The sequence below is a fragment of the Mesoplodon bidens genome, assembly GCF_964165515.1.
Source record: "Mesoplodon bidens genome assembly, chromosome: 19".
Taxonomy (NCBI): Eukaryota; Metazoa; Chordata; class Mammalia; order Artiodactyla; family Ziphiidae; genus Mesoplodon; species Mesoplodon bidens.
The window spans coordinates 27,676,384-27,697,789 of record NC_138179.1 but is presented as its reverse complement, the minus strand read 5'-3'; the positions used below and the strand labels follow the sequence as shown (position 1 = coordinate 27,697,789).

Here is a 21,406-nt window from a genome sequence, read left to right as displayed (position 1 = left end):
TTGGATCTCAGGGAAGGTCATGGAGGCTGGAGTCTTGCCTACAAGAAATGCGGGACAAAAGAAAAAGCCCTCCATGTCTGGGAGCCCCACGGGGCCCCGTTCTGTTTCATAACCTCCAGTACCTCAGAATGTGACTGTATTTCGAGACTGGGCTTTTTCAAGAGGTCATTAAGGTAGGATGAGGTCATGAGGTTGGGCCCTAATCCAAATCTGACTGCTGTCCTTATAAAAAGAGGAGATTAGGACACAGATGTGTACAGAGAGCATGTAAAGATACAAGGAGAGGACGGCTGTCTACACGCCAAGGAGAGAGCCCTCAAGAGAGACCAACCCTGCCGACACCTTGATCTTGGACTTCCAGCCTCCAGAACTGGGAGAAGATAAATTTCTGTTGTTTAAACCAACCAGTCTGTGGTACTTTGTTATGGCACTGGGAGCAAACCCATACACCACGTCTAGGAAAACCTTAGTAAGCAGATAAAGCGCCCACCCCTCTCTAGGAGCCACTGGGCAGGTTGTGCAGCCCGGGAGGGCTGTCTGCTTAGAGCTTTATGTGGAAGGAGACACGTGCTTCCTGAGCCTCCTGATCGCCACTGAATCCCGCTCTGAGAGAAGTCCATCTCCTGGAATGTGCAAGAAGGTCATATGGAAAAGGTCAGGGTCAGAGACACGGATCCTCTTCCCAGCTGTGTCATGTCCAGTTCTACGAGGTGGGAAGGGATGAGGGCTGCCCTATTGCTGAAGTCCTTACATTCTGGGTCCCTTTAAAAATTGAAAACAGGGGACTTCCCTGGTGGTGCAGTGGTTAAGATTCCACGCTTCCAATGAAGGGGGTGCAGGTTGGATCCCTGGTCAGGGAACTAAGGTCCCCCATGCCACGCGGTGCAGCCAAAAAAAATAAATAGAGAAAAAGTGAAAACAAAAAATCGAACCTGTCAAACCACGTAATGCAACGTCGGCTTTCACTGCAGAGCTCAGGAATCTCCAGTCCTTTCCAGACCGATCCCCCAGCTTGGCTGAGATTATGGGGAGGCGAATGATTCACAGAAGAATAACAGTTTTGGGTCTGGGCTGGAGGACGGGTTGGAGCCTGTGGGGAGACAGCTGGGCCTCCCTGAGCCTGGGGACCCGGGCTGCCTTGTGGCCACTGCAGCTGGCCGTCCTCTAAGCTGAGCAGAGTGATGACGACTGACTGAGCTTCCTCTGGGGAGAGGAAACAGTTAAAATGCTGCCGCAGCTGCAGTCAGCTAGCTGGGCGTGGTTCTTCCATCTGACTGAGGCCGCAGGATCCTGGGCCCAGGAGCAGAGGAAGCCCAGCTCTGACGCAGAACTTCCACATGGCTGAGTTTGATCTGATGGCTCCCGGGCCGCTGCCCGGGGTCCCCTCTCACCCTCCGGCCACTCTCAGCCCAGACTCTGGGTCAGCCAGCCCAGCAGCAGAAGACGCAACCTCCCCGGGGAGCTCCCCGGGGGAGAGCCGGGGACAGAGCCATGGCTCTGCCTGGCAGGGGGGTCCTGGGGCGGAGGCGGAGGAGGAGGTCCTGTGCGACTTCTGCCTCGGGGCCAGCAGGGCGAGGGCCACGAAGTCCTGCCTGACCTGCATGGTGAACTACTGCCCGGAGCACCTGCGGCCGCACCAGGAGAACAGCAGGCTGCACGGCCACCAGCTGACAGAGCCCATGAAGGACCGGGACCTGCTTGTGTGCGCGGCCCACCACAGCCCGCTGGTTGCCTTCTGCTGCCCCGATGGGCAGTGCATCTGCCAGGAGTGCGGCCGGGCCGAGCACAGGGGCCATGCCTCTGTCTCCCTCGATGCTGCCCACAGGGACAAGGAGGCAAGTGCCGGGGTCTGTGCGGAGAGGGAGGTGGGGAGGCCGTGGGCCAGGGAGAGGCCTGGCCTCTGCCTCGGCTCCTGGGGCTGCCGGCTTCACTCCTGTGCTCTTAGCTCTGGCCCCTGGCTGTGCAGCCAGCCTCCCTGTCTCTCTCACTTGGCTTTGGAAACTGGAGCCGGTTACTCTGTCGCCATTCTCGGTCCTGCTGTCCCTGTAGTCTCTCTGTCTGCATCTGTCGCTCCTGTGGCTAGTTTCCTGCTATTTCTCACTTAGCTTTTGGTGACTGATCTGTGGGTGGGTGTTGGGTGCAGAAGGTGTTTCCCTCTGGCTGGATCTGAGTGGCAATGAATGCAATGTAAAGCTTGGCAGAAATTCAAGAGAAAAGAGCCAAAACTTTGCCCGAAGTTCTCTTTTTCCCTTTACCCCAAACAAGAGATCAGTAGCAAAAGGGCCCCTCTGGAGATACTGGGTATGAAATCCAAGAGCTTGAATAGTGCCGAGATAACAGAGAACTGGAAACTTCCCTCCGGGTACAATGTCAAGGACTGCTTACCTTAGGGAAAATAAATCTCCTCATCAGATAGAGGTATCAGGAGAGACTGAGAAATACTGTACTCATAGCCTGTAATTTTATTCCCATCAGGTAGGGCAACCATTTCTAGAACAGCTGGCTTTTCTTTGCCCTGAGAAAGCTGAGAGCCTGGAGAAGTTCCTGGGAATGGATTCATATGCTTCGTTTCTCATAGTCGGACTTTCCACGAGCATGTTTCTTCTCAGTGGGGAAGTGCAGTTCTTTTGTCCCACATTTCTTGTGTCCAGACTCCGGGCAGCTCCCTGTCTGCACTGAGCATGGCCGCCAGGCCCATGGCAGCGTCTTGGCCCCGGGGTTCCTGGGCAGCAGACAAGGAGCTTCCTGGAGGAGGACCTGCTCCTCCACACCCTCCCTTAAGTGTGGATTTTATCCAGCGTTAGTGGGAACTGTTCCAGAAAGCTCTGTATTCCAGATGCCAGTGAGTCACCGTTATCAGCTCTACAATCTACTTGCCAACAGTTCCCAGCATCTCCAGTGCCAGGAAATGTCCAGTCAGGAGAGCAGGTCACTGCCACCCACTCCCCACGTTCACAGCCACGTTCACAGAGGAGGCTCTGGGTCAGCAGACAGGTCAGAGGATAAAGCTCCATGTAATTGACTACATGGTCTTCATGGAGCCTTGCCGTGTGCTATGTGCTTTCTGTGGATTTTCCCATCCGGTCCTGGAATAACTCACTGAGGTGGTGACTCTTTTCGTCTTCATCAAATTTGTCCAGACTCATACAGATGACTAAGCCATGGAGTGGGAATGGAAGCCTCTGGAAAGCCACCCCACCGGAGGAACACAGGGAAGGACCCCAAGGTCACAATATTATAACCTTACTTTATTTTTTTTGTACCAAAACCCTGCCACACATGTCGTAGAGAGATTAAAGCATAATGCACTGCTTTTCCCTTGTTCAGGGTATAATATCTGAATTCTGTTATGTTTAACTGGAAAAGTGATGCATGTCTCCGTTCAGAAACAATCTCCACCAAACACTGAGATAGATTTTCCCAGAAAAGCCCTCCCTCCCAGCCTGGATCTGCCCTTCTCCCTCCTCAGAGGCAGACACCACAATCTACTCTTTCTTCTGTTTCCTTTCGGAAATTCTGTGCCCGTAGCAGCATAGATACAATATGAATTTCAACGTAGTGTAAGCTGGTGCGTTACCGAGACATAGGGTAATTGTCATTCTGAGCAGGGAGAGTTGTGTTGCTCGTGTGTGGAACCCCAAATTCAGACATCCCAGGAGGGAGCTGTGTCAGGTAAAATACAGACAACTGGGGCAGTTCTTGGTGCTGAAAGCAGGCCGGTTACAGGTGTGATGCAGCAGCCCCGTACCCCAGATCCTTGGTGCGGGCCCAGTTCCCAGCCTCCGCTCCCCAGTGTGTCTGTCAGAGTTCCTGCCTTTCCACCCTGCATCCTTGCTTTCAACTCTGAGAGTGAGTGTGTGCTCTGTAAGCGCTTTTTGGGTGGCCCTGCCACGGCTCAGGAGCCAAAAGATTTCTTGCAAGGAGCCCAGGAGACCAGCTCCGAAGACACAGTACCTGGATGAGGCTGCAGCCACCACCAGGATTATTTTGAAAGTCTTATTGGACATAAGTAAGGCTCCAGAAGCTCCATCTTTCCTCCAGCCAGCCCAAGCCCGCTGGAGCTGCTTGCTGAAGGTCACTTTGGATCGAGTTAAGCGCTAGTCACTCAGGCATGTTGTGCAAGGGAAACCGTGAACAGCAGGGTCAGCCACAGGGACACAGAGAGGCCGGGAGCAGCATCGGGTCCACAGAGCGATTGATTTCTCAGTTCACCGACAGAGCCCCTTCTGAGGCTCCCATGGTCTCTAGCTATGCCAGTGGGCAAAAACTCTGGATTTGGGAATTCTGGGTGTTCTCTGATTATTTGTTCTGTGCCGCTGGGCTTCCAGAGGCCAGCTCTTCCCAATGGGGACTCAGCTCTTCCCCTTGCCCAGGCCAGCGTCCCAAAGCCTCTTAGTTGTTTTGTTTTGTTTTTTTAAATTGAAGTGTAGTTGATTTACAATGTTGTATTAATTTCTGCTGTACAGCAAAGTGACTCAGTTTTAAACATATATACATTCTTTTCTAAATATTCTTTTCCATTATGGCTTGCCCCAGGAGATTGGATATAGTTCCCTGTGCTCTACAGTAGGACCTTGTTGTTTATCCATTCTACATGTAATAGTTTGCATCTACCAACCCCAAATTCCCAGACCATCCCTCTCCCTTAGCTTTTTTTTTCTTTTTGGCCGCACCCTGCAGCATGCAGAACTTCCCGGACCACTGTGCCCCCTGCAGTGGAAGTGCAGAGTCTTAACCACAGGACCACCAGGGGAGCCCTTCCCTTAGCTTTTTTTTTTTTTTTACATATTTATTGGAGTATAATTGCTTTACAATGGTGTGTTAGTTTCTGCTCTATAACAAAGTGAATCAGTTAGAGCAGCTAAGCTTAACTCCACTCACCTTCTCTGAACTCAGGCTCGCTGCTGGGAAATGAAGCTGTGGCATGCGTGTGTGTGAATTGTGAAGTTGGCACTCTTTCTGTAACTGCTTTCCTGTTTGTTCTTTTCTATTCCTTTTCACGGTTATCGAACATTATCGAGCACTTTCTATGGGCTAAGTGTGCTACACTGTCTCAGGGAGCGTGGGCTGTAGTCAGGAAGCCAGGGCAGGTCCACGTCTCCCTGGACGCCAAAGGGCTGGGGCAGCACAGAGGCCCTGCTGCGTGTTCCAAGGAGGAAGACCCCTGGCAGTGAGGTCAGGGCAGGTATCTTGGGGGAAGGAAGGCTCGGCTGGGCCCCGTCTTAGACCTTCAAGTCGATTAGTGGCATCCAATCTCAGCATTGGTTCCAGAAAGCTCAGGATATGGTGGGGATCTTGGACACAGTCTCCAGGTAGAGCTGGAGCCGAGTTCTGAGAGCCACAAGTGTTCCCGCTTGTTGGGGGTGCCGTTAACCAGCATTGTTCATGGCCCATTTGCTGCCAAAAGGCGGGTGGTTTGAGGCTGTTCAGGAGAATTTCTTCTAGAAGTTCCGAGGAGTGCCTTGGACTCAGTATTATGCAACTTGTTTTATCCTGAACATTCCACCAGGCTGTACATCTTTCAAGAGCAGGGACAGTGTCTTATATAACTGGACTGGCATGTAGTGAGCTCTGATCAGCTGGCCAAGGAGTGAAGTCAGGGCTCAGCGGGGGCCCTAGTGTTCCCAGACACAGACTCTCCAGAGGGAAACACAAAGCAACTGGCACCATCTGGAAGTTCCTTCTCTCTTCTCCCTCCCCCTGCTGTTCCAGTTTGCATCTCTAACCTGACCCTGGTCACTGAGCTGCGTACCACCTTTGCCCTGGAGATAGAAGCAAGAACGATTTTGTTAACATATTCTTGAGGCACCAGAGGAGACGCTAAACCAACTGATGAGGGTCGTAGAGCCTGAGAGAGGCAGGTCTTGTACCCCAGATATGGTGCCCGCTGAAGCGGGGAGGACTCTCTGTGCCCTTGGACATGGGGCCGTCTACTCTCATTGGCACTGCTGTCCTGCTTTTGTGTGGGGCCTGCCTGGGCCTGCGATGTGCATATGGCTCACGTCTTGGGACACCCCGGAGCCAGGGTCTGAGGCACCCCGTCATTTCCTTGGAACAGGAAAAACTGGAGATGCTGGTCTCCCAAGTGGCCCCGCCTCTTGTGGTAAGCAGGAGTGCCTGCTTGTGGGGTGACTCACTCAGAGGTCCCCATTAGGCACTTGGGAGTCCCTTCCTCCTTTTATGGCAGTCCACAGACAGTGGGGAGAAGCCCCCTCCCTGGACACTCTGGGGGTCTCCTGTGTCCCCGGATGGTGCTGGGGCCGACCGCTTTAACACACTGTGCACTCGTTGCTACTGTGTGTTCTGTTGTGTCTCCCACCACCTTTCAACAAGCAGCTCATGTCCCCTCCCATCCTGGAGCAGGTCACTGGGTAATAAGCCTTCTAGACAGACCAAGATTCCACGTTGCCCCCAAATAGTCTGGATCCCGCATCTTCCCTGCTTCCCCCACTCCCGGGCATCAGGTCTCAGGTCTCAGGGGCGGGAGGTCACCCGGGCTCACTTGGCTCTGAGTCAGGGCCGCAGGGCCTGAGCAACTGTTCCCGGGCTTCTGCAGACGGAGGCGAGTCCCCTGCCTGCCTGGGCTGCCACCACTGGGGCCTGGGATTCCCGCGGGCTTCAGTGGGAGGAAGGGGAGATGCATCACAGTGCCCCTGCACCCCGAGTTCTGTTAGGGTGAATGACGACACAGCTGGAGTGCAGACACACGCTGCTGTGAAAATCAGTGAAAGCTCTTCTTTCTTTTTTTTTTTTTTAAATTTAATTTATTTATTTGTTTATTTTTGGCTGTGTTGGGTCTTCGTTGCTGCGTGCGGGCTTTCTCTAGTTGCGGTGAGCGGGGGCTACTCTTTGTTGCGGTGCGCGGGCTTCTCATTGCAGTGGCTTCTCTCATTGTGGAGCATGGGCTCTAGGCACGCGGGCTTCAGTAGTTGTGGCTCACGGGCTCTAGAGCACAGGCTCAGTAGTTGTGGCACACGCGCTTAGTTGCTCCGCAGCATGTGGGATCTTCCCGGACCAGGGATCGAACCCGTGTCCCCTGCATTGGCAGGCGGATTCTCAACCACTGCACCACCGGGGAAGCCCGAAAGCTCTTCTTTCTGTTGCTGCTGTCTCGTGCCCTTGTGGACGCAGAAAGTGACGGGGCCTCTGAAGTTTGCAAAGGCTCTGCTTTCATGCCTCGGCACGTTCTCGGCAGACAGTGCTTGGGGAGTTTCAGGAGGCGAGAGTGGGGCTGGGCAGGGGCGTCAACGTGGGCAAACCCAGGGTTCTCAGGCAGGCACTTGCCTCGGCGGGGAGGGTTCGCTTTGCCTGCATCCGGCAGAGAATAAGAGTCCGTGATGAAAAGCAGCCGAGGTAGTGCTGGTAACGATGATGAGGATAATGACACCACCGACACGGATGGAGCACCTGCCATGTGCCCGCTACTGTACAGAGTTCCTGATGACACGCCTCCCATCCTTGTGGGAACCCTGTGAATTGGGCACTTTAGCTGCTCCCACCTCACAGGTGAAGAAATGCAAGTGTGGAGGCATTAAGTAGATTTTCCCGAAGTCTCATCTGCTAAGTAGAAACCTAGGATGCCCACCCCCGACTTCAGGCGCCCTGTGCTCCTTGTCAGGCTGTTCTGGGGCCGGATGGGCTGGACTCAACTCCACTGACAACTGTGTGACCTTGGATAGGTGGCTCCATTTTCTCACCTGTACAATGGAGATAATGTGTTTACCTGCTATGGGCATGGTCAGGATGATAGGTGACACAGAGAAATGCTTGAAGCGATGCCCAGCGCAGCATAAGGTCTCCCTGCATTTTAGCCAGTTCACCCCAGGAAGTGCCGGCACATAGCTGACCCTCTGTGCCTCCACTGAGGGTGGGTGCTCCAGCCTGGCTTCTGAGAGCAGTGTCTGAGACAGACTCCCCTATCCATGGAAGAAGCGCAGACGGTGCCCTTGATCCTGGGGACCTTCCGAGTGCCCTGGGCTCCTTCCTCCTTGACGCTGACCTTTCCTCTTCTTAGGCTGAGCTTCGGATCACCCAGTTAGACCTGGAGCGGAAACTCAAGTTGAATGAAGATGCCATCGCCAGGCTCCAAGCCAACCATAAGTCCGTTCTGGTAAGGCTGGCCGGGGTCACCTGCTGGGCTTTGGCACACCTGGCAGCTGCTGCATGCTCAGCCAGGCCCACCCGGGGTTGTGGGATGCAGGGTGTAGGCCCGGCACCCATGTCCACGGGCCCCATGGGTTTTATCGTTGGGTGAGAACTGTGGGTACAGATAAGGTCGGCCACACTGCAGGGTGGCTTCAACTTGTTATGGGGATTTGCTATGAAATTAGTTCAAGATTCAGAACTGGCAAGTGATTTACTTTTTAATGTTATGGAGTAGAAGCAAGCTAGTCCTGTAATGACAGTGTCCTTATTTGTACATGTGCATATGCTTTTTTGACCAGGAGAAAAGGGTGTATGTGGGAGTCAAGGGGGGTGGTTAGCCAGAGCTCCAGAAATTATGTATAGTCTTGGATTCTTCTATCATAGGAGGGTGTTCTGCATGCAATTCTCACCAGTCCTAAATCCTGGCAGCTAGAAAAGAGAGATGAGAGCTGCTGGATAAGTGGATGGTACTTGATAAGGCCAGTGGCGTGCCAGGCTACTTAGTTTTAGTCTCTCTGGTTTATGACCACTTTCTATAATAAACTCTAAGTAGACCCAAACAGTTCCACAAAGGTTTCTCATTAGTGGCAAGCCAATAACCTCAACTCAGAGGAGAATGCAAAACAACTACCCTATGGCAGTCAGTCAGCAGCAGCATCTTTGCATATCAAGAATGATTCTATCCATTCATCCATCCATCCACCTACGTATCCACTATCCATCCATCCGTCCATCCATCCACCTACATATCCACTATCCATCCATCCATCCACCCACCCATCCATCCATCCATCCGTCCATCCGTCCATCCATTCACCCATCCATCCACCCACCTATCCATCCATCCACCCACCCATCCGTCCATCCATCCATCCATCACCTACCCATCCACTCACCCACCCATCCATCCATCCATCCATCCATATCTAATACATGTAACCATTTCAACTTAATTTCTTCCTCCTTGGTGTTTATAACTAACTAGCTGTGGAAGAATGAATACCTATTTCTTATCCATATAATCTTATGAAAAGAAGAACAATAATTATCCCTTTAAAGTCTTGGAAACCTTCAGAGATTGTTGATTTCCATGCTCAGTGTAATCTGGAGAACTGCATGGAGCATCTTGCCTTTTTCCAGCTCTTTATTTTCCAGACACTTTGATCCCTACTCAGTTCTTCTCTTAACTGCATGGTAACCAGGTGAGGTAGTTACCACAGTGACCACCATGTAGGAGGTACATGAGGACACAGAGACAACAAGAACCGTCCAGGGCCCCTAGGTTGATGGGACAGGAGAGCCTGGGAGTGTTGCTCCCTTGACCTAAGAATTACTCAGTCTGTTGAAATGGTGGTGCTTTAGTTTCCCTTGGTGTCCTCAGGGGATTGGTTTTAGGACAGCCCCCAATCCCCTCACCACGGATACCAAAATCTGCAGATGCTCAAGTCCCTTGTATAAAATGGCCTAGTATTTGCATGTAAACCTACACACATCCTCCCGTATACTTTAAATCTTCTCTAGATTACTTGCAATACCGGACACAATGTAAATGCTATGTAAATAGTGGCCAGCTTGGCAGAGTCTAGTTTTACTTTTTGGAACTTTCTGGAATTTTTTCCCAAATATTTTCGTTCTGTGGTTGCTTGAATTCGTGAATGTGGAATCCGCAGATATGGAGGGCCATCTGTATTTACCTTCTAGGGTTGCCATGAGAGAATATGTATACAGTGCTCAGAACAGTGCCCGGCCCATGATAAGCACTTACTAAATGTGGCCGTTATTATATTACTATGTTATGTAATTAAAAAGTGACCAGGCAGGCGGCAGGACCCCAGGAGAACAGAAAACAGTACCTGGAGGGGCTGCTCAGAGGGCTCTCAGATGGGATGGTCATGGAGGGACAATGGGAGAGATTGAGGCAGGCAGGGCATGGGCTCCGGGCTGTGGAGTGGGGTGAAGGGAGGGTGAGCAAAGGAAAGTGTTTCCAAGAACTTTACATGAAGTTTAACCAGGTAATTTGTGTTGGGGCAACGATCTGGAGTTGGGCATTGTCAGAGGGAGCCATCAGCACCAGGACCTAAGAACTACCAAAGAGAAGTGGAAACCGTTGAAAACGTGGACTGAAGTTGTAAATATGACATTGACTGAAGGCATTTGTAAAGGATGTGGAAGGATAGAATCCCACGTGCACGAGTGCCATCGTGCAAATCCTTGCTATTCATCACGTGGAATTTGTTTTATATATTTTTGAACGTGACATTCCATTCTGCACAGGTAGGCTGGTCCTGCGATGCTTAGGTGCTGTGGACACCTGCACACACCCTAAACATTTTGTGCCTGGCACAGACACCATAGGGTTAGATGTGCTTTTGGCTCAGATGGACCCGGTGGGCAGTTTAACTGGACATAAATGAAATGCTAAGAAAGCAAATTCATGCTACTGATTTGTATAAAGAAGCCAAATTATTATTTTACCTCAAGAAACATGACTATCAAGTATACTGAATACGTACATTGTCCTGGTTGGAAGATGGATGTCACAAACTTGAAGAGCAGCCCGACTGTCAGAGCTGGACTCAGAAATCAGATAATTCACTCTCTCATCTGATGGATGAGAGACTAAGGGAATGATTGGCAAATAAGTACTTATACTCTGGAGAGTCCTTCTTGTTTCCGGGAACCCAGGATTCAAATGAGAATAAAGGCTTCCTTTTACAATAGGAAATTGCTCCCCGATTTTGCGAGTTTCTCGGGTTTGCATTTCTGCGTGTTGAGCTTTGAGAAGGTTGGATGCCTCACTAACAGGTTCTTCACTCCCCCCCACCCCCCCGCCAGGTGTCGGTGTCGGAGGTAAAGGCAGTGGCCAAGGAGCAGTTTGGGGATCTCCTTGCTGCCATGAGGAAGGCCCAGGCTGACGTGGTGCTTTTCTTGGAGGAGAAGGAACAAGCTGCCCTGGGCCAGGCCAATGGCATCAAGACCCACCTGGAGTATAGGAGCGCAGAGATGGAGAAGACCAGGCAGGAACTGGACAGAATTGCCGCCATCGGCAACCCCGTGCTTTTCCTGGAGGTATGGGCTGCCGTGCCACCCATGCCAGGGAGACCTTCACTCTGCTCGGCCTGTGGCACACAGGGGAAGGGAACTGCCTGCTGATAAACGGGTGCGCAGGGAGCTGTGAGGACAGAGAGCAGCTGAGTACAGGAGTACAAGAGGGAGGGCTCTCCAGAGCGGAGAGGCTGGAACCGGGTCGTGGAAGATGCATTATGTGCCAGCAGAGGCAATGGCATGTGCAAAGGCAGAGAGGTTTGAGACAGCACAGCTGATGTGGGGAACTAAGGTGCTTTCACAAGGATGGGGTATGGGACGCTGGGCACAGAGTGATGGGAGGCGAGGCTGGCGGGGCCAGGTGGGCATCTGGTTGTAGAAGCTTGTTCTTCATCGTGCAGTCACAGCAGCCCAGGGAGGACTTCAGCTGAGGGGTGATGAGCTCAGGCCTCAGTGTGCTTTATGAACCACTCCGACAGTGGAGGGATACTTGCTGGGCCGGGGTGAGACCGGGGTCCTGCTGCCTTTCGGAGAGGGCTGCCCGTGCTGGGGTGACTGAGGACAGACAGCCCAGCAGAGAAGATGAGACCTTTCATTACAATGTGCCATTCATTGTATGTTAAGCCACCTGCCATCAGATATTCCATCTTCCTGGATCTGTCACTAGAGCGCTGTGTAGTTTTTAGCAAGTCATTTAACCTTTTTGGGTCTCAGATTCCTCATTTATAAACAAGCAGGTCGGAGGCAGTGATTTCCAAGGCTCCTTCAGTGCTAATATTCCTACATACAAGTAATTCTTTTATTGCATTTTGGGAAGAGATTCCCTTCTAGTTAACGGCAAACGTAAATGTTTATTATGAAAAAAAAATTTGGAAAATATGGAAAAATATAAAGGAACACGATCATCCATATTCCCATCACCCAAGGTAATCATCATTAGCTTTGTAATGAGTGAGATTGAAAGAGTAACAGACAGAGACAGACATACCAAAGAATGTCTTTCAGTTCCTTTACTTTACAATATCAAAACAAAGAAACTGGGCTTCCCTGGTGGAGCAGTGGTTGAGAGTCCGCCTGCCGATGCAGGGGACACGGGTTTGTGCCCCGGTCCGGGAAGATCCCACATGCCGCAGAGCGGCTGGGCCCGTGAGCCATGGCCGCTGAGCCTGTGCATCCGGAGCCTGTGCTCCGCAACGGGAGAGGCCACAACGGTGAGAGGCCCGCGTACCGCAAAAACAACAACAACAACAAAAAAACAAAGAAACTGTGAAGAAAAATTTGGCTTCCCATGTCATGAGTTTCCTAAAGAGCATATAAATAATTTAAAAAAAGAAATAAAATCTATTTTTTTCTCCTTTTGTTAACTTTAACATAAAAACTTTAATATATATAAAATATATTTTAGTATAGGACAACTTATTTTAGTTAAACATAACTTCTTTTTCCACAAATTTTTAGCCAAATCGAAATGACATGTATTGTTCCCCAGTGATTCTTTTTTTTAAAGAAATAGACCATTTTATTTTATTTTATTTTTTATTTTTTCGCTGTGCCGTGTGGTATGAGGGATCTTAGTGCCCCAACCAGGGATCCAACCCTCGCCCCCTGCCTTGGAAGCACAGAGTCTTAACCACTGGACCGCCAGGGAAGTCCCCCCAGTGATCTAAAATGTTACTTTTATCATATATGGCACTAAATCTACATAAAATGCTCATTTTTCTTCCTATCTACTCTCTGGCTTGGCCTCTTTCTTCTCTTCCATTAATCTAACCATTCTGGTACAACTGTTTTCATCACCAAGTTTTCTGCTGTACCCAGTTTGTAATTCAGTGCTTCCGTTGCATTTGAATTTGATAATGTGTTACACCTGAAAGCAACCTTTCCTGATCACTGCAGAGTTTTGAAACATGAGAGGCTTAATGTGATTATCTATGTGAAAACACTTTTCAAACTCTAAAGCACAGAACAAGAATTAGAGAACACTGTGTATTGGATTGAACCGACTAGGAAAATGCAGCAGCAAGCATTCCCGCCTGAGGACTTGTCTGTGAATCTTCCAAGTGGTACACCCGTTCCTCCATCCCTGTCATGGCCTGTGTTTAAATTAGTTAAAAAAAAAAAAGCACTGATAAAATGAAGGTTGCAGGAATGTTACCGCCATCTGCGCTGTTGGTGTAACACATTTGTTCTTCGATTCCCTGTCTGGGCTATGTATTGCATCTGCTCGCGGGTGCCTCATATCTCTTGATTTTTAAAAGTCCACTTTCCCAGTTAAAAAACACGAATGCTTTCTACATTATCAGACGCTGAGCTGGACCCATTACACACACTTTCTTTGTGAAGTGCACGTCACCATCAGCCTATTTTACAGATGAGGAAGGTGCCGTATTGAGGAGGGCAGCCCTGTTTAAGAAGCACCGAAACCAGGGCAAGTTCTGCCATGTGTCCTTTCCTGCAGGAGTACTGCAAGTTCAAGAACATGAAGGACGATGCTTTCCCCAGTGTCTACATTGGACTCAAGGACAAGCTCTCGGGCATCCGCAAGGTCATCACGGACTCCACCGCACACCTGATCCAGTTGCTGCAGAACTACAAGGAGAAGCTCCAGGAGTTCTCCAAGGAAGGTGAGAAGCTGTGGCTTGTAGTGTCTCTGAGGGGCTGACGCGGGAGGTGGGAGTTGGGAGGGAGAGCAGAAACGGGGAGCTTCTCATTTTCAGAGCCATCCTCTGGCTCGCCGTGCTACTGATGGACACTTACCTTAATGACTGACACCAGAGAATGTGAGTCAGTCACATCACACCCTTGGCCAGCATCTCCGAGACTAGCTTCTGAGGTTGCTGATGCTGTACTTTCAAGTGAAATCCAAGTCAGGCTGGGGTCTTTCCTCGGCGTGTTTTACTTTAGTGTGGTCCATTGAGCAGGGGTCTCTGACACATGACTAGTGTCCGGGCCCTTCTTCCCCGAGGAAGCCCAGGGAAGAGGGGCTGGGGGTTCCTGCTTCTTAGGTTCTCCTGCCCACCTGGACAGGTGTGCATTCACAATTCTCTGATTTTCTAGAGGAGTACGACATCGGAACTCAGGTGTGTGCCATCACTGAGCACAAACACTGGACCTCAGAACCAGAGCCCAGCACCAGGCAGCACTTCCTTCAGTGTAAGTCGTGAACAGCTTCCCTTTCCCTGGGTGTGGATGTACGTGTGAGGCTTTGGAAGCAGGGATGCCGTTTCTCACGTACGTTTCAGGTTCTTGCAACATCAGGGTCTGTGCCCAAATGGTACATTTTAAAAAGTTTAATTTAAAAAAAATTTGAACTTTTCATTTTGAAACAGTTTCAGACTTATGAAAACATTGCAAAAAGAGGACCAAGAATTCTTGTATACCTTTCATTCAGTTGTTCCAAACGTTAACACTTTACGTTACAACGGTGCACTGATCCAAACTGGAAAATGAAATTGCTGCAAGCCTATTAACTAATCTATGGAATTTATTCAGGTTTCACGAGGTATTCCTCCCGGTGTCCTTTTTCTGGCTGGAAGTCCGGTCCAAGGTCACAGATGTTTCTTTGTCTCCAGTCTGGGTCCAGTCCTTTTGTCCTTCTGTGTCCTTCATGACCATGGCCCTTTCAAAGATCCTGGCTAGTTCCCAGATGGGTCCCTGTTAAGTCTGACTTGGCCAGAACTGCAAAACCCATCGTCCCGTCATGATGTGGGAGTGTCCTGGGCTGTCAGCATTTTTGAAAACATGTTATTTCCAATCAATACTTCCTTATGGTTAACAAGGCAGGGAGGTTTCATCTCCCAGGAGAGGAAGGGCTGCATCTGGGTAGTCAAGGCTCACTTTTAGGACACGCAGCTGCTTCATCTCTTTGCAATGTGCCGTTGAACCCTGCTTCTGCTTGCTTTCTGGGGGTGAGCGCTGGCTGACCAACTCCTGAACTCCTTTTGCTCTGGTCGTGACGTGGAGCCTCGGCTTTGATGACTGTCTCCTGTTCTTTCCACAGCTCCTTATTTTCCCCAGGACCTCTCAGTTTCCACACAGTTTCCTTGATTTATTCTTTCCTGCTTCCTGACAACAGCACATCTATGTTTTTTTAAAAAAATAAATATATTTATTTATTAATTATCTATCTTTGGCTGCGTTGGGTCTTCGTTGCTGCATGCGGGCTTTCTCTAGTTGCGGCGATCGGGGGCTACTCTTTGTTGTGGTGCACGGGCTTCTCATTGCGGTGGCTTCTCTTGTTGCAGAGCACGGGCTCGAGGTGCGTGGCTTCAGTAGTTGTGGCACGTGGGCTCAGTAGTTGTGGCACATGGGCTTCAGTAGTCGTGGCTCACGGGCTCTAGAGCTCAGGCTCAGTAGTTGTGGTGCACGGGCTTAGTTGCTCCACGGCATGTGGGATCTTCCTGGACCAGGGCTCGAACCCATGTCCCCTTCATTGGCAGGCGGATTCTTAACCACTGCGCCACCAGGGAAGCCCCACATGTATGTTTTACTAACAGATATAGTTAATACAAGAAGCCAAACACCTTTTGTGCTTAACATTAAAATAAAAGTAAACCACATCCTATTACAATCTGTTTTCTGTTGCATGACAGTCATCTTTTTTCATGCATGACATTAACTTTTGCTCCTAGAGCATTGCTGTGAACTTTTAGCCTTTTATGGACTCAGATCATTTCACCTGTCCAAGTTCTGTCAAACTGCCAGCTTGACTGACCAGTGGGAGCCACTTGTAAGCTGGCCCCTTTGTCCTTTAAGCATTGACCTTCTGCCCTTGACATTCTGAAAAGTATTGCTGCTTTCTGGCACTAACAGAATGTTCCAGACCCATTCTGGTTCTCTTGTCCCAAGGCATAGAATCACCTACCCTGTAAGGAGCCCCGGGTCCCCCTAGATGAGAGGAATACTAACGCACTCATTCATTTGGCACGTGTATACTGAGCATCTTCTCAGAGCTAGACCCCCAGGATAGAGTCCCACATAAAATGTGGAGCTGATAGAATAAAAGGAGAACATTCATGAAACAAACACACTGATAAATAATTACACATTGTGATGAGTACCAGGAAGTTATAAAGCCAGGGTGCTCCGAGAGACATTGACAGGCAGGCATGGAGACGTCTTTGAGGACAGACTCACAACCACAATCCGAACGGATCAGTCGGGACCTCCCTGACTCAGGTCAGGGTGAGGACCCCACCGCGGAGGGAACGGTCTGTGCCGAAGCTGCCCGAGTGGGTTCAGCATTGGGTGGGTCTGAGGTCAGGGTGCTGGAGTGTGGAGGTCAAGGGGTAGAGGGCAGGAGATGAGGTTGCTGACGCAGGCAAGCGCCAGTCACGCAGGGCCGGGAGGCCAGGGAGGCGGGTCACTGCTTTTTCCTAAGGGCAGGGGCACCATCAGAAGCTGTAAGCTGGGGCGACACGATTCACCTTAGCTGGCTCCCTGAAGCGAGCTCCTGTCGGGGAGAAGGTCTGGGCGGGGGAGGCGGGAGAGAGCACCACGACCAGCGTGGGGCTACTGCACGCTCTGGGGGAGATTTGGGGGTGGCTTAGATGGGGGTGAGGTAGGGCACTGAGAGGGTGGGACCCACAGGACTCAGGGCTGCTTGCGTGTGTGGTGGGACAAGACGTGGGAGGATGAGGGAAAAGAAATGGAGTGTGACTTGGGCACCTGGGTGCGTGGAGGTGTTGTTCTCTGGGACCAGGAAGAGAATGTGTGGGGCGGGGGACTGCTTGAGAGTTCCCCTGCTGAATATTGGCCAGATATTTTAACAAATGAATGAATCAAATGTGGGTGTATGAGTGCCTGTCTGCCCCAAACCCTTGCCGACGCTGGGTAGAAAAGTGCCTGGATTTCAGGACGTATTTGTCGAATGAATGAAAGCATGAGCCCATCCGCAGGTTTTACTTCTTGATTCAGTTCAGCAAATAATACAGTAAATTCCAAGCAATTTGAGCTTCAGGAAGGAAGGACGTGGGTTGGCTTGTCAAAAGGGGTCTGGGACCACTTAAGACCTGCATGGGCGAGGTGCCCCCTGCAAGCAGTTCTCCGTGACACTGGCCTGGTGTCCCACAGTTTAACTCAGTTCTGGCACTGCCTGGAGATGGCGTCAGATCCCACAGGATGGCTCCCACTTCAGATGCCAGTTGCCAGGTGTTGGGTCCCCAGGTGACGGACAACTTCTGTCTGACTTGGCTACAAATCAGAGGTTCCCAGGACAGCACCCCCCCCACCTTGGACTCGAGCATTTGCTAGAACAGCTCACAGAAGTCAGGCAGACAATTAGGTTCACCAGTTTATTAAAGGATGTGGTAAAGGACACAGATGAGCAGCCAGATGGAGAGAGAGATGCACGGAGCAAGGCCGGGGAGGGTCCCGATCGCAGGAGCTTCTGTCCTCCTGGAGATGGGGTGCATCGCCTTCTGGTGTGGATGTTTGCCAGCCTGGAAGCGCTCAGAACCCTGCACTATTGAGATTTTATGGAGGCTTCATCTCATAGGCATGATGGCCCACTAACTCCATTTCCAGCCCCTCTCACTTGTCCTGAGATTAGGAGTTAGGGCTGCAAGTTCCAAGCTTCTAGTCATGACATGGTCTTTCTGGTGACCAGCCAGCCCCCTCCAGGAGCCCACCCAGAGTTGCCTCATCAGAACAAAAGATACATGTGTAACCTGGGAAATTACAAGGGTTTCAGGAGCTCTGTGTCAGGAACAGGGGGTAAAGACCAAATATTAGAACAACAGATGGTCCTAGTGCTCTTATCTAAGGAGATTACAGGGAGCTTTGTGCCGGCAACCGGGAACCAGAGACCAAATATATATTTATTATAAATCACAGTATCACACTTGCGTTCTGTTTTCTGGTTTTCCCCCACCTCTTTTCTGGGAAGGAACAGGGGTCTGGGAGACAGATGTCTTTTCGTCCCTTGGAGGCTCGCTAGGTTTGAAGGGTTGGGTCTGAATCACCTGTCGGTCCCTGACTTTCTGTGTCCCCTCAGATGCCTGTGACATTGCCTTCGACCCCGACACGGCACACAGGTACCTCCGGCTGCAGGAGGACAACCGCAAGGTCACCAACACCACGCCCTGGGCGCACCCGTACCCAGGCCTCCCCAGCAGGTTCACACACTGGCGGCAGGTGCTGGCCCAGCAGAGCCTCTACCTGCACAGGTACTACTTCGAGGTGGAGCTCTCCGGGGCGGGCATCTACGTGGGCCTGACGTGCCAGGGCATCGACCGCAAGGGCGAGGAACGCAATGGTTGCATTTCCGGAAACAACTTCTCCTGGAGCCTCCAGTGGGATGGCAAGGGGTTCAGGGCCTGGCACAGTGACACGGAGACCCCACTCGAGGCCCGCCCTTGTCAGAGGCTGGGGGTCTACGTGGACTTCCCCGGAGGCGTCCTCTCCTTCTACGGCGTTGAGCCGGAGGCCATGACGCTGGTGCACCGGTTCGACTGTAAGTTTTTGGAGCCCGTCTACCCAGCCTTCTGGCTTTCCAAGAAGGACAACACCATCCGGATTGCGGATCTGGGAGAGGAACCCGAGAAGCCGGCACCGACCCTGGTGGAGCCTGCTCCCTAGATGCCGGGGTCCAGAGCCCAGACCTGTGCTAACACACAGACGGGGCGGCAGCTTGCGTTTTAAGGCTGACTGGGGGGCAGAATCCCTGCCAGCGGTTGCTGGCTTTAGAAATCACGTGGGTCACAGGATGAGGGGAAGGCTCTCTGGCCGCCGCCTTGGGCTCCATGCAGCGCTGTTCCCCACGTTTGCAACAATCCTCAGGCCCTAAGTCCCCCTCGCCATCTTCTCGTGATGTCCTGTCTGCTTGGGTGAACAAGCGCACTGTGCCCAGAGGTGGTCACCAGGAATCCTCAGAACCATCAGAAAGACTGCAGAGGAATCAGAATAAATCACTAACTTTATCTCGCTTCCCCCGCGTCCCCGGCACTGTCCTGAGCTCCTCCCGTACGTCAGCCCTCGTGGCTCTCATGGCAGCCCCGTGGGGTAGCTGCTCACACCGTCCCCATTTTGCAGGTGGGGAAGCTGTGGTCCAGTGGGGGTCAGTGAACTTGCTCGGGCTCATCGTGGTCACGTGGTGAGTGAGTGGCCCCTAGGAGGGCTGATGTTGAACTTCTAACCACGACCCCACGCTGCCTTCCTCCTTAGATGGTGGGTGTTGTGTGCACGGGAATAAACCACATCATGAACTGCGTTCGTAGGAGTAGAGTGTCTTACAGCCTCCGTCGCTTTGCACCCGCACGTCTGACTGGGCCTTGCAGCTGTGCTGTGATGGAGAGCTCACTACCTCACCTGGAAGCTCACCTGGTTTGGGGACAGTGAGGATTGCAGGAATGTCTTAGTGGGGTCCGAGTCCTAGTCCCTGTAACCTCAGGCGACAGGGCTCCTTCCTCTCTTCTGGAGCCACCTGGACGATGTGGACGCGTCTGATTCCTCATTCAAGGGCAGTTCTCCCGTGTGTTTGGGGGCAGCTCTCACACCGTCCCCCCCCGGGAATTATTCTTGGCTTCTCACTCTATCCTTGGCTTCTCACTCTACCTCCCACTTTCCTTTGTGGTTTCCGGACCTTCTACTCCTCTGATCACATCCCCCTCCTTTCTACAGATGCGTTCCCTAAGATTCATGATACACATTCATCAAACCCTTAGGCAAATGACAAATTGTATTCAAATGAGTTTCTAAGGACATAACCTGAGGCCCCTTTCGGGATTCCCTGGAAATACAACTTCTGGGTCTTTTCCGTGACCTGTGTCAAGTCAAGTCCCTTCCTCTTTGGCCAGTCTGACGGTCGTGTGTCGAGAGTACTTTACTTGAGTGTCACTCGACTCGTTTCCAGAGACCCTGCCCTACATTTGAATTCTAGGATTTATATAGTATAGGATTTGAATTTTTTAATTGAATTTAAAAGCTTGGAATTTTATTGACCTTTAAAATATTTAAAAAATTTTTTATTGGAGTGTAGTTGATTTACAATGTTGTATTAGTTTCTGCTGTACGGCAAAGTGAATCAGTTATACATACACATATATCCACTCTTTTTTAGATTCTTTTCCCATATAGGCCATTACAAAGTATTGAGTAGAGTTCCCTGGGCTATACTGTGCATCCTTAGAAATTTTTAAATTTGAATTTTAAATTTCATCACATCATTGCTGCTTGCGGAGATAGTTTTATTCATGACTCTATGCCCAGTGTAATAGCTCTCCTTCCTAGCCTGGTGTCACCTACAGAATTGGTAACCCTTTCTTCTTAAATCTTACTCTTGTTGATATACATATTGATTAGGTTGATACCTATATTGATTAGAATCTTGCAGTTCTCAGCCAATATCTTTTGGGTTTAGTTATTCAATAAGTTGTGCATCAGTAGAATTGTTTGCTAATGTAGCCCACCTTATGCCCCTTTATCCACTGCTCACCATGAAGGACTTTTCAGCGGCAGAGATCAGGATATACTATGTCAGCCTTTCCTCTCTAATGATGCTCTCTAGGGGGAAAGTGAGATCAGCTTGGCTGGGTTGTTGATGCTTCTTACTTTCTTCCCCAAATGCTCACATAATATTTGACAAACCATTTTAGAATTCTGGTGTAAGTTCACACCTCATCTGCTGTTTCCAGAATCTACCTTTTTTTTCTTTTAAAAAATCAAGACAATGTTGCCTGTCTTCATCCTCCACCATTCTCCCTAATTTCTCAAAATTTACTGCCTGGATTTCAGTCACGTTGGTAAATTGTGTCAGTGTTGTGAGATGTAATTTGTTTAGGCCACACTCAGATTCATAAAAGGAACCCTTTGGGTGTCTCCTTACCTGTTTTGAACTTCAGTTCCTCTTTTTGTCCACTCATTTTTGGTTTTAAGACCTTTCCTCTCGATACAGAAGATCCAAGCAAAATTGAGCATTAGCATTGCCTTAAGCAATGGGCGTATCTTTTTTCTTCCCCTGGGTCCAAAAACTGAAAATCGCCTAAAACAAACAAAATTAAAAATCAAAAAAGATAACAAAGGCCAATTTTACGCCCTCTGTCATATTCCCCAAGCTGTGTCAGTGTATGCCACTCTTCTGTATGTCCCACAGAAGCCTCCACTGTCTTTGGCAACTCCCTAAGCATAGACAGGAACATATAATAGCAGATGCAGCTGATCAGACATTCCAGAGGTTCTGGATCCTCTTTCCTCTTAACACCCACCGCTGGCTACCGCG

General features: G+C 50.4%; 1 protein-coding gene across 2 annotated transcripts; it reads left to right on the top strand.

Annotated features, from left to right (window-relative positions):
• Positions 1 to 1,264: 1,264 nt before the first annotated feature.
• Positions 1,265 to 20,163, top strand: TRIM16 (tripartite motif containing 16). 2 transcript variants are annotated; one of them, XM_081220594.1, is made up of 6 exons: positions 1,265 to 1,835; positions 8,015 to 8,110; positions 10,981 to 11,214; positions 13,649 to 13,814; positions 14,248 to 14,343; positions 18,185 to 20,163. In XM_081220594.1, exons 1-6 carry the CDS (start codon positions 1,338 to 1,340, stop codon positions 18,766 to 18,768), a joined length of 1,674 nt encoding a protein of 557 aa, XP_081076720.1. In that variant the 5' UTR covers positions 1,265 to 1,337; the 3' UTR covers positions 18,769 to 20,163. The 2 variants fall into 2 exon arrangements, with proteins under 2 accessions (XP_081076720.1, XP_081076721.1); XM_081220595.1 differs by lacking the exon at positions 10,981 to 11,214.
• The last annotated feature ends 1,243 nt before the right edge of the window (positions 20,164 to 21,406 follow it).

Coding starts and splice junctions, on each gene's coding strand:
- TRIM16 (XM_081220594.1), top strand. CDS start 1,338: ATGGCTGAGTTTGATCTGATGGCTCCCGGGCCGCTGCCCGGGGTCCCC. Junction 11,215..13,648: donor ACCCCGTGCTTTTCCTGGAG/GTATGGGCTGCC, acceptor CCTTTCCTGCAG/GAGTACTGCAAGTTCAAGAA. Junction 13,815..14,247: donor CCAGGAGTTCTCCAAGGAAG/GTGAGAAGCTGT, acceptor CTGATTTTCTAG/AGGAGTACGACATCGGAACT.